Here is a 12949-nt window from a genome sequence, read left to right as displayed (position 1 = left end):
AGATTCACTTTTTTCACACATATTTTCTTCTTTTTAAAAGAGAACAGACTGTCCTGCACTAACCCAGTTCTAGTACTTGTGAATCGACCTAGAATCTCCTCTTTTGTTGTTCATTCCCCACTGTGTTGATCGTACATTGACACATTATTATCAAGATTGGCTGAATCACAGTCAACTAGCTCAGCGCTAGTTTTTTTTTCTGAAGGAGGAAACAAGCTGTGCAAGGGTCCATTTTTGTGTCAAGTTACCTTCACACCCACGCTCACATGTAATGATGACAGCCGTAATAGCAGCTATTTCAAGCGTTTTTTCATCCGTTTTGCTTTCATCAGATATGACAGGGCGGGAGATGTCCCCCATGTGAAACAGGGAAGCAGCCATTAGTAGTTTTCAAGTATTCATCTGTGAAATGAAAATACACTGACTCTACTCTGGTTTTAAGATGAAAGATGTGGTGTAAACTGTTTCAGATGAACAGACTCCAGGTGAAACTACGATCTTCATACTGACACATTGTTCTCACAAAACACAAGTCTTTGTTTTACATCAGACAGTTTTGAGTTAAATAACATTTCCAGATATAAAAAAAAAAAAAAACGTCTATCTGAGCCCTCTGTCTCTGATAAGGTTGGGTAAGGTGACAAAGTTCCAGCTTTAACTGATGCTGTCATTTCCTTTAAAGGCAGTCTCCAGGGTGAGCCTTAGCAGACAAACAACATGTTGTGACTGAGGTATTACACTGAGTACATCCTTGGAGACTTATTCCCTCTACAGTGGAAAACATATGGGAGATGTTTTCTGTGTGAAGGACGGCCTACAAAATCGCTCTGTCCTCACTGAGGTCTGTCCTCGGTGCTGTTGCAGTTTGAGTGGTTGAATCATAACAGAAACACACAATCTGGACAGCAACAGGCACAAACCAATAGCCAGGTCTTTTCCTCTTTTCTCTCTGTCCTGAATTTCCCCCCGACCCTCGTTTATCCACCTGTTGCTCTTCTAGCTCGCCACACTCCCACATTCCCCCCGCCCTTCATATCTCAGTGATGAAGAAAAATGCTTGGCTTTTGACCTGGACTTTGGCTGCTGCGGGAATAAGCTCTTCACCTTCTAGCTACGTTACATGTCAGTACTGTATATCCTGCCAAGAGCCAATTAAGACTACACATCGATGGCCCTCGACTGCCCGGTACTTCCTGCTTTTGTAAGAGGTATTAGGTAGCCACAGAGCAAGCGGGAACATTGTACTCCTGATTGTATTACACAAAAAACACATACACAGACAAATGCTACTAATTAGCATATAATAATAATACAACTTAGAAGAACAAGGACAAGAAGAGGTTCACTTTTTCTACATATAGCATTTTTTTCAAATGGCAACACAACAACAGAAACCCACACAACAGAAAAAACAGAAGAGAAAAGAAAGGAGGGGGATGAAAGATAAGGAAAGAAGCTACATAAAATATAATAAAGCATTTGAACAAATACAACTTCTAAATATGAGCAAAAAGTGTTGATATGATAAATATACCAGTGTCGGTATGGATACAGCCTAACATGCAGTATCTTGTATCAGCAAGTATGCCAGTTAATGTACTGTTTCAATACTATGACCAATTAGCCAAATAGTAGCCACAAAAGGTGTGACTATAATAACATTAAAGGAGGCAGGTTGTTTCCATATTATGTAGGTACAGGGCAATTAAATGAACGGCACCCTGCACACTTACTCAATGCCACAAAATGTTCAAAAGTGGAAACATTTCAACCCACTGGTCTCGGTCAAGTGAGATCTTAACTATCAGACAAACAGTCAGGGTTTGCAAAGTGCTGTGCTGGCACAGAGCGTAACGTTAGAAAAAAGTGAGTGAAACGTCAGCTATCAGGGTTTTTCATACTAGGATACAGGCAAAAAGAGTCAAAACACTGAAAGCAATATGAAGCAATTCTGAGGTACTGTAGATTCTTCCTTTCATGACTCAGAATCCTCCACATCATGTTGAGAACAATGGACACCTGCTACATTATGATTTTTATGATGCAACAGTTGGATTGCATAATAATGTTTTTCAATCAAATTACTTAATGAACTCATTGTGATTCCTCGATGCTCCTCTCAGGACAGGCCTCACAGGACAGGCCTCGCAGAACGCCCTGAGTGGTTCGTCGAGGGAAACAAGTGTTTACTCGAGAACTCCAATCTGTTTAGAAGAACAAACTGCCGGCCTCTTTAGCTTCTAGTCTCCTTCAGAGGCCCTTTACGGTGAGCTGCCACGCCCTGCCCTCCTCTCATTGAGATTAGGAGTGGGAGGGGAGGGCAGTGGGGATGGAGAGGGATCACATACAAACATGAAAAGACTGACCCACAATAGCTCTCGTTGTAAAAGAGGCTCGTGAGAAGGAGGGAGGGCGGGAGGGAGGAGGAATCAGAGAGAGTGATACTCAGAAGCCGTGAAGGAGAAGTGAAGTTGGAGTTAAACTAAGAAAGCAAAGATTATCCACTCCCAGGGGTCAGCCGGTCCTATTTGCGTTGACATATTAACCTAACTTTGCAAAAGCAGGTCTACCTTTCTGTTTGTGCGGCCTAAAATAAACTCCTGAATGCTTCTCGGCCATGTTTGTGTCTGTCTGCTGTGCTGCTGTTGTTGCCTCGGGTTCAGATCTCGCTCTTGACTCTGTATCCATGGGGAGTTCAATCTTCACAGCCAAAAAAAAAAAAAAAAAAAAAAAAAGACATGAATGTTTGTAGATCTTGTCTGCCCTCTTGTCTTACTGGAGAGCTGTTTAAACACAGCCTCGTAAAAGACAACTCTGGATGGACAAAGTGTGCTCTTTCTAGGCTCCACCTCAAGATTTTCAACTTCTCCCTTATTCTAATGTGCTAATGAGGGTTTAGTCATTTTAAAACAGAAAAATAAATAGATAACCTTTTGTGCGGATTGTAATATTTCTGATGCATGTATTTCTCCCAAAAATATGCTGTTTAGTAGAGCCCGACCGATTAATTGGCCAGCCCATAGTATCGGCCGATATTTGCATATCCTGTGACTATCAGTATCGGCTAATTTTTTAGCAGATATGTGCCGATATTACCAGATTTATTCACCAGTCAAACAGCATTACATTGGAGTTGTACTACACTAGCAGTTCTCTTTCTGGCTGTCATCAGCAGAGTGTGTTATATGGATTACAACAATATTATCACCCTCCTCAACATAATGATTTTGTATATCTCTATCTCTACAGTTTGAAGGTCGATCTAAGACAGATATCGGCTGATATGTCGGTACGGGCCCCAAAAATCCCATATCGGTCTGGCCCTATTGTTTAGCTAAAGAAAACAGGTGGATGGAAATAAGCCACCATGGCTCATGATCATGGCTACCTGAACTTTTCACAATTTTAATCTACTTTTAGTAATTCATGCCTGGAATCAGTTAAAAATGTAATGTCATTTTTTTCACTGCTTTTTAAACCTTAAAAATATATATTTGTTTTGTAAGATCAAGAAAACATGTGTGATTTTGATTAAAAAAGAAACACCCATTCTGTTATTGATCAATACCAGGATGTCTGCTTGAAGTAGTCACGTCAGAAATTGCCTCTACGTAAATACAGTAATTGTTCAAAAATGCCATTTCAAATGAGTGACTGTAATTTTGTATTGACAGAAGTTCAAGCCTTGATTTAAATGACGTTTTGTTGGAAGTACAGCACAGTCCTCGATCACAATAGTGTGTTTTCCTGGGGGAGGTGGAGTCGCTGATTCAGGCTTACTAACATGCAGTCTCTGAGGTGAGGCCAATTTGAACCTCCTTTCACTGGCAGAGCATTGTGGAGGGCAGTGGAAACCCTACACCGAGCCCTTGAGGTGAGCTGCTTTGTAGTCCACAAAGACAGAAAATTTGCCCGTTCATGGCACACTGTGATCAAGTAGACTTGTACTTGGACCGAGCTGAATGCAGCGTATTGTTTTAAAAAGACTCGACCTTTAGAAAGGAACTGAGAGGCAAAATGCTACATCTTTGTTTGCACAGTGGTTGACATTTTCCCTCTCTGGGTCAGACTGACCCACCTGGCTCAGAGTTTGGTGTTTTTAAGGTAAAAATGAATACACTTCAGGAAACGCAATTTATTAAAGTCTCCGCTAGTTTTGTTACGAAGAAGAGCTTTTAAGTCCTCAATTATCAGCACACAACAGAAGCTTTCTCTGCAAAAGATGACCATGAAGTGCCTTCTTCACACCTTTTTGTGATACATTTATTGCCACTTTGAAAAAGCAGGCCACCCTACATTGCAGTGGCAAGCCTGCCAACAATCGAGCCGAACAACTGTTCCATCAAAGAGCGTGTTTGTAATAGCCAATTCATCTGCCGACATGATAAAGAGAGAACTACCAAAAGAGGCCTCCTTGCCCTGCTGGTTTTCCCTTTTCCCTCCGTAGCGCTGAGGAAGAGGAGGTAAAAAAAACACACACTAAAATAACAAACAATGGCCCTGACCTTGTCTAGGTGTCTCTATGGAGACGAGGCCTCACTATAAAGCATTCCCCACTGTGTGCTGTTGACAGACCAGCCCCGTCGGAGACATGCACAACAAGTTGTAAGGACTGAGTGAGACACTTCCTGCAGGTTAAAAACACATTTCTACTTATAAAACACTACAATAAAAACATCCTTCATTACTGCAATGACTGAGTCACGACTGATATGAGATCAAAAATAGATTCTCTTGGCATATGAAACCTAAAATCTGTTAGAGCCTGAACATAGTGTAATGGTGTATTTAATGTAAACAACCATTGGTATCTTTAGTCTTCTGAGCATAGAGTCATTAGTGAGATGAAATAGTGCTCTCAGGTGTCTCATTTACGAGGTAGAACGACCATCTTTATCCCTCAGGGGATAAAAATAGCTTTCCTGTGAGCCTCTTACGGAGGGATGATATCACCTCCCTGGGTTTTTTACTTCAACATTTACTTCAAGTAAATACCGTCTGAGGCTACTCTCACTCTGATCTGAGGTCAGTTAGGAACATGAAAAACAAATGACATGTTCCTAATGAGCATTAGCTCTACATTTTAAATGATTGACAAAAAGCAACACTGTGAGAATATCAAGAAATCTGTGTTATTTGGATGTGAAATTAAATGTTCTTTTTGGTTTTACCGTGAATGACGTCAGGTTTGAACGGCCATCAAACTCAAACAAAATGAGTATGAGAACATAAACCTCAAGGAGCTGATATTTAAATAAAACCAAGAAACTAGCATTCATTGAATGATAGTGAATAAGGAATGTCTGGTGACAATCCCCTTGTCTGACTCAGCAGCGGCAGATTTAGGGATGGAAATCAAATGTACAAAAACAGGCCATCTTCTCCTTGATAGTTTTGTTTGTTTTTGAAGGTTATAATTGTGTATAATGAGCGCTAAGAGCACTCAGGAACAATTTGCCTCTCTGCACTCACTGCATTTCTTTACCAGCGTTACTGCAAACAGAGCCAGAACAAAAGCATGGCAGGCTTTAACCTTCACAAGTCCAGTTTCAAAATGACCATTCTGTGTTCCTTGTTAAAAAAAAGCTTTTACCCAGTGACAAGATAACAGTCAAAGTCTCCCTTTCTGCGTGATAAAAACAAACAAAAGTTGGCAAAAGTACTCAAAAAATCTGTGTTATGTCACACAGGATGTGTCAAGAGCCCAGTTTGCTTTAAGGAGAATTCCACAATAGTCACAATATTTCCAGAAGTCATATTAAATAGAATCCTCCACAAACCAGGTAACAATAAAAGACTGAATATAGCAGTTTTACTTTAGAAATCCCTGAAACTCTTTGGCGGGGCTTTGGGGGCTGCTCACTGAGCTGCTGCTGACTTCATCTCACCGTGTTGTTCTGATAACTTTAGATGAGTTCTTTCATTCCCCACTGTGAAATGATCGAGTTAGAGAGGATGGTTACGTGACTTGGAACATCGCGGGTGTAGTCGGCTTATGTAGTCTGACATGTTTTAATGTCTGGCTGACAGCTACTGTCTCGTGAAATCTCTGATGAGTGTATCTCTTACAGGTGAGGTAAATGACTCACGCAGCCCGAAACAGACATCTGAGGACACTGATCAGAAAATAAGGAACAATTAGTCAAATCTTGTTATTAAACTGCCAAATCTGATTTTACACAAACAATTAGAATTGGGTACAGCGTGTTCTAGTGTTCTAGTATTTGGAGCTAGAATTCAAACATATAGGCAGGTATAATATCACATCAAACTGATACCATTTTTTTTATTGTCCATGTCCAAACAGTATCTGGACTCTCTGGGAGTTTTGTTGTTTTCTTTGTCCAAAGTGTCCAAGACAACACCAGTTTGGCCGTTTTTTTAATTTCTCCTTCCTGCGTCATTGAAAATCCGTCCGGAACAATTACTCTACCTTCACTTTGAAGGCCTTCGTAAATTATAAATCATAAAAAAAATAATGCAGATTGAATTCTTACATGCATCAGTTTTAAAGTTAAGTTTGTATTTTGTATACAGTTTGGGGTAAAAGCTACTTTTCAATGATTGTTACTCATGTTACTTCACCTACAGGCTATTTCATGTCCCATTCATAAATCGACCTCACTACACCTCTGACCTGTGTACTACTCACTCAGTGAGTGTAAATTGTAACAGGTGGTCACTGAAAGGCAGCGTCTGACTCAAACGGGACGGTCCATCTGAGGGGGGGGGGGAGAGAGCGGAGGAGAGCAGGTGGCAGCAGGCTTAACCTGAGCTAAAACCCCTCCACTGAGCTCATCTCCTCAGGCTTAGCTAGCTCTGAGATGTCTGCTTTCTGCGAAAAGAGCCAGATCTGCAAATGACCACCTAGTCGGCCAAGTCAGCCACCACCGTCCTCCTAATCTGTCTGAGCGCTACCTCTTAGCCAGATGGTTGCTTGTCTGCCTTAGAAAGCTAAGTGTTAAAGTCACTGTTGCATGTATTTATGGAGTGACTGTGTGTGAAAGGGTTTGAAGATGCTATTTATATGTAGTTGATTTCCTCATAAAGGTACATGTACATGTTAGAATTGTTCCAATACAAATGCTGATATAAGTATCGTACTGCTACCAATGCAGAACCATTATTGGTATCAATACAGATACTGGTATTGATAAAAATACCAGCATTAGTAGCGGTTCGAGTGTTTTCCCACCAATATAATTCTTATTTCTTCTTTTAAAAAAAAAAGAATCACACTAGTATCGTAGGGCGGCTGGGTATCTGGGAATACTCTCTGCTACAGCCTCTGCTACTGCCTAAAATGTGCTCTACTATCAGAGAGTAGGCCAACAGTCTGATGACCAGTAAGCACCCAAAACCACTGGTCTTAGATCAAATAATGTGTGTTAATAAGAAGCAAACAGCATAGTGTTACGCGAGTCAAAGATAGCAAATATCAGCCTTAAGGGTTTTACTTTCATCAAAAATATTTATATTATTTGAATGGCACCGGTATAATCTGAGTACTTGGAATGGGCCAATATTTAATTCTAGGCATCAAATGGAAGGAAATATAGTGTATTTCTGCATTTATTCAGCTAGAGATGTAGGGATGCTAGTACTTCTATTGGCCTTATACTGCCTAAAACGCTGTGTTGGGTATCAGCGAAAAAGGCAGTCAATGCACAGATCCCATACCATGACCGAATAATTAGATTCAGATAAAATATTGTGTCATAACAACAACCAGCAGCAGGTAATGTAATGTCAGTTTAAGCTGGCAGAAATCATTGTTTCTCGTCAGTATTTATACAGATCAGTATCAGAGGGGTACTGATATTTATGACTACGCTTTAAATTTGTACTCAGCACTTAGTATCTTGAGAGTTCAGTATCTGCAAATACTCAAGCCTGTATCGAGAAGAGAGAAAATTGTATCTGTGCATCTCTTTTATTAGTGTCTTGAATTCTAGTGTAGTAGTTCTTTTCACAGGTAAACAGATTCAGCCATGCCGTGCTTCATAATCTCATCAGTGTGTTGATGTGACAGAACTCGCTTCATCCTCTGCATTCATGCAAGGGCAACACCTCGTAAGTCCATCTCAAGACATGGGTAAACAGATTCCCTCTATCGGACTGTCTGAATAACAAGGGTGTATTGTAAGCTCTGCTGATCCCGCACGGTGAATGTGCCTTAGTGAACTTTAAATAACCTTGTTCAATGATCTGCCAGTTTGTAATTGCCTCCACAGAAATCACTAAGTATGCTTTTTAGAAAGAAAAAGAGTTGAACGGGACACACTGAAGCACAATTGTTTCTGGCTGAGGTTTGGCGGAGCTGACGATAACAACAAAGTCTTGTTATGGTGGCTGTGTCAGCAACATTTCTACCTGCCTGCTGCTACGCTCTAATCCCCTGTGTTCCCGCCTGCTTTAATTATGTCACGGCAGACAGAAGTGCTGATGTTGTCCTTAAGACCGGGTGTAATTAAATTACTTCTGAGAAGACAGAAAGACAAGTCAACCCTCAGCGTGGCGGGTTATCTATTTCGGGGAGGGTTTGCCTTCAGCTGCAAACACAAACTGAACTATACACACTTGTCAATTAATATAACGTTGCTATGCCAACTGTTGCTATGCTGTCACTTTTCTCTGCTCCATCTTTGCTAATTAAGAAAAGAGCTGCCCACTGCTGGTGCGCCCACTCCCACGTCAATCAGGAGGCAGTAAGTGGGGAGACACCTCAGCAGGATGCTCATAATCATTTGCACCACCTTCATCATCATCACACGCTCACTGCTGGTCCCGCTAAACGGTCTCCAAGAGGGACCGGGAGGCCTGCATGGAAACGCGGTCCTCATGGAGCTCATACTTTTGCTTGAGAGATGACAACCTTAGATGCAGCTCACAGTAGTTGTTTTCTAAGTAAGGGTCCCTGTTTATCTATTGTGTGACAGCAATCCAATGAGGAAATATTTTTATTTGCTAGGATATGTAAATGTTGTGTTCATCATGTGGCTATGCTGGTCAGTCTACATACATTCAGTTCAGACACATCCCAGTCCTGCTATACTCTAACAGAGAACACTATTACCATAATAGCTGCATTGGATGTCAGCAAGTAACGAGTAGTACCCAATAATATTGAGAAGCTGGAACCAGAACTTTTCTGAATGTTTGCTTTAAATATCTCTCGATTAGCTTTTATGAGAGTAACACAGTGTGGATCTCTGACTGAACTGTCTGTGTCAGTGTTGCATTGTGGGTAATGCTGCTGGTACATTCAATTCTCTGGTTTTGCGTCATCGATTTTGCAATATTGTTGAAATGACGGACACCCATTTAACCAAAACACAAGACTGAAAACTACAGCATAATTGATAGATGAATAATTCACAGCAGAAATAATTACTACTTTCGCTCACCTGGTTACTGATTTACCCCTCAGTACTAATGTGTAAAAAGCCTTGCAGTTATGGACGTCCAATTAAACTCCAGACATTCACTACAGCGAACCGTTCTGCCATTTACCTTTGAAAAAATGTGATGCTTTCTGTGAGTGGTTAGAAAAGGTCAGTCGTTCTGCTCCAGGTCTGAGTCATCCGGCATTCATTTACAAATGAAATGTGACATTTGAGCTTTACAAACAAGTTTGTTTTTTAAAAAGAGCTGCTGAGGTCCCTGCAGATACCTTATCTGTGCAGCCTCCTGACAGGCAGGAAGAGGCTCCTGAAACAGAGACAACAGCACTCTCCTAAAGGGGCACACACTCACTGACCCCATCACTCACTCACTCACATGCATGTATACTGTATGTGCACAGAGGTAAACAGTTTACTGATACACACACACACACACAAAGGTTCTCACCTGGTCGTCCAGTCTGTGGGCCACTATTGTGGCCGCCTCCTCCTGCTCAGCATCACTGAGGGGTCGGATCCTCAAGGCAACCTGCAGCACACACAATGAGTATAATAATGAAGTGGTCCTTGGATTTAATCCACACAGAGATATTGAATTGACTGAAATTATAGGTTAGAAAATGAACTGAGCTCTGCCTTTGTGCGGTAGGAACAACTCACAGCATGATTTACCTTACTTTGAAAATAAATGAGTTTGTATTTATTGGATGTGTGTGGTGTGGAGTCTGTCTTGACTCTTGAGGTTGTTGTATTAAGAGATGTATTTTTAAATGATGACACAATTTACAGACCATTTTCATGCAGGTGTAATTTAAAAAATTGTACGTAATTCTTGAAATTCCAAGCAAATTCTGTAAGATTTGTTTTCAATTCAAACAGTGCACAACAGTCAGTCCTAATATCTCGGTGCAGGTGAAGGACTATCAATGTTATGACTGTACATCTGTGGTACACTCGTGACAACTTTAAAATGGACCATTTTCTGAGTGCATGCAGTCATCTCCCTGACTGTGATGCACAGGTTTAGACAACAGATGGTTGAGTACATTGGTTAACATTTTCAATCCCACAATCAGCCCTTAATCACTTCACAGCCTGATTAATGATCAGTTGAGAAACAAATTAGAGCGGTGACACTTTCACCACAATCAGCAGAAACACTCAGCTCAAATGTGAAACTAAACCCTGTAGCTATAGAGGGTGAACTGTCCTTCCCTAATGAGCACTGGATAGCATTCACTAGAGACCAAACCATTTATTTAAAAACAATCTCACTAGGGGTATAAAAGTAAATTTACTCCATGTGAATATAATGTTTAAAGTGAAGCCTAGTTATCCTCCAATTATTAGGAAACTGTTGATAAAACCAGTAAATATGACATTAGTGGCAGCTCAGCAAGCAGCCCCCCTCAACGGCAGCTAGTGTCTACTGAAAAGTGTTAGAAACGCTATTTCTTAATTCAGAACTGTAAACCTTTCTTTTTACTTGTTTTAACCCATTAAAGTTAACAGCAGCAGCTCAGCTCCTAGCCCTCCATGAAGCCTGTTTAAGAGCACCAATTTATTTCCTTTCTTTTTACTTGTTTTAACCGATTAAAAGTAGAAGTTAACAGCAGCAGCTCAGCTCCTAGCCCTCCACGAAGCCTGTTTAAGAGCACCAATTTATTTCCTTTCTTTTTTTCTGAAACTGCTTTATTATTGTGTAATATTCAGTTTTTATCTTTCCTATAATACTTTAAATGTCAAATATTGCTTTTGAAATGCCTGATAGACAACTTTAGCTTATGATGTTAAATATAAATCATAGAGGCGGTGGGGAAAAATCGATACAGCATAGTATCACGATATTTTGTGTGGCAATATTATATCGTCTCATGGCCGCGAAGTTTAAAATTTTTTATTATGTTAATAGCAAATGTGCTTTTTTTATTTTTAGTTGCGGAAGAGGTTGCACAATTCATTTTAAACAAGTTGCATTGCAAAAAAAGAGAAGGTTTTAGTGGAAATAAAGACTGAAGTGAGATGAATAGACTGAGAATGTTTTCTTATTTGACAAAACAGTTCTTGATTTTGTTTTGTGGACACAATATGCAGTTAAAAAAAGCTAAATCGCAATATATTGTCGCAATTTCTCAAAAAAATCGCAAATTGTTTAAAATCGCAATAACATCGTATCGTGACTCAAGTTTGGTGATAATGTCGTATCTTGGGGCCTCTGGTGATACCCACCCCTAATAAATAAAATAAATTAAATGGCGATATCTTTTGAAGTGAGTCAAATTTGGTAAAAAAAAAAAACAGACGACAACAATTACAGCAGGTCTTCAGGAGAGGAATGTATAATTCACAAATAAGTTGAAGACATTGCCGCTGTGGTTTTGTAATTATAATGACAAAGTGATCCAACGTAGTTCCAGAGGGAATACATGAGTCACCCTCTCTGTCAGCACCCAGTAGAAAGTGTATTACATGCTGGACAAGAGAGGGGCCAGGCGACTGAAACAGCAACTTCAATTATTCAGTTATGAGCTGCGGCAGTGCAGGTGGCGTAAGGACAAAAAAAGAAGAAATCATACATACAGTGAAACACTAAGTAGTGAATGCTGTCAGGATTTATGAAAAAGCATATTGCCATCTAAAAACTACCAACATATTTATGAGGTGAGCTGGTATTATCTGATGCAATCCAATACAACTCTTCTGTCCAAAATTCTGATGTTGCTGAATAGTATTTCCCTCTCAAAGTAAAACAATAACATGTCAGTGTATGAATTCAATTAATTGGAATTCAATTTGCCTGATTGCATGAAGGTAATAGAGACAATATGGCCAAAATGTAAACAGGATAATTAGATTGAAAGTAAAACAAACACAAAAGCACAATTAATTAATTGACATAGTGTCCTTATGCTTATTGTATTCATATAAAATGTCAACAAATATTAAGCTTTATAGAATAAGAATGTAGCATTATAGATATTATAATGGTGTACCTAATAAAGTGACCACTTGTCTGATTTCTGGGTTTGAATCTTTGCGTCACATGCGTACTTTCCCCAAATACATGCGAAAAACACAATTAGAGTAATAACCATGCCTGTCAGCCCAGGACTAGAAAGGAACGAAACTATTTAGTAAGTTGAACTCACAGTTAGTTGTTGGTCCTTTGATTCCCCCGTGTCCTTCATGGTCACTTTCCGTCCGCGTTAAAGGGTAATACGGAGCGTCAACAGCTGACGGGACACTGCACCAACCTCCTCGCTGCACCTGCCTGCATGCCTCCTATCTTTACAAACACACCTGGGGCTATTCTGCTAACACACTTATTAAGGCACCTAGACCAGCGTCTTCTAAAACAAACGCCTCTGACTGTCTCCTCGGCACCTTTAAGGGAGCCAACCATGCGAACCGTCTCCGAGCTACTCTTGTTTTTTTTTTGTTTTTCTGCGACGCTCCGCCGCTTGTTCCAGTGTTTCCGCTCAGAATATATTCAGACAGAGGTGGGTTACACCACCAGCAGCAGCAGCAGCCCACCTGCGACGCTC

At 40.3% G+C, this 12949-nt stretch overlaps 1 protein-coding gene across 1 annotated transcript in view; it reads right to left on the bottom strand.

Moving 5' to 3' along the window:
• Nucleotides 1-12949, bottom strand: part of kif19 (kinesin family member 19) — a 37766-nt gene extending 24817 nt beyond the window's left edge. The window contains exons 1-2 of the mRNA XM_061028612.1: nucleotides 12554-12949; nucleotides 9853-9933 (exon numbers count right to left, since the gene is read on the bottom strand). Coding sequence (XP_060884595.1) covers nucleotides 9853-9933; nucleotides 12554-12592 — 120 coding nt within the window. The 5' untranslated portion in view covers nucleotides 12593-12949. The remainder of the gene's footprint in view (nucleotides 1-9852; nucleotides 9934-12553) is intronic.

Source organism: Labrus mixtus, chromosome 21 (assembly GCF_963584025.1).
Source record: "Labrus mixtus chromosome 21, fLabMix1.1, whole genome shotgun sequence".
Lineage (NCBI taxonomy): Eukaryota > Metazoa > Chordata > Actinopteri > Labriformes > Labridae > Labrus > Labrus mixtus.
Note: the sequence above shows the minus strand (reverse complement) of the source record. Positions and strands in the feature narration are given on the sequence as shown.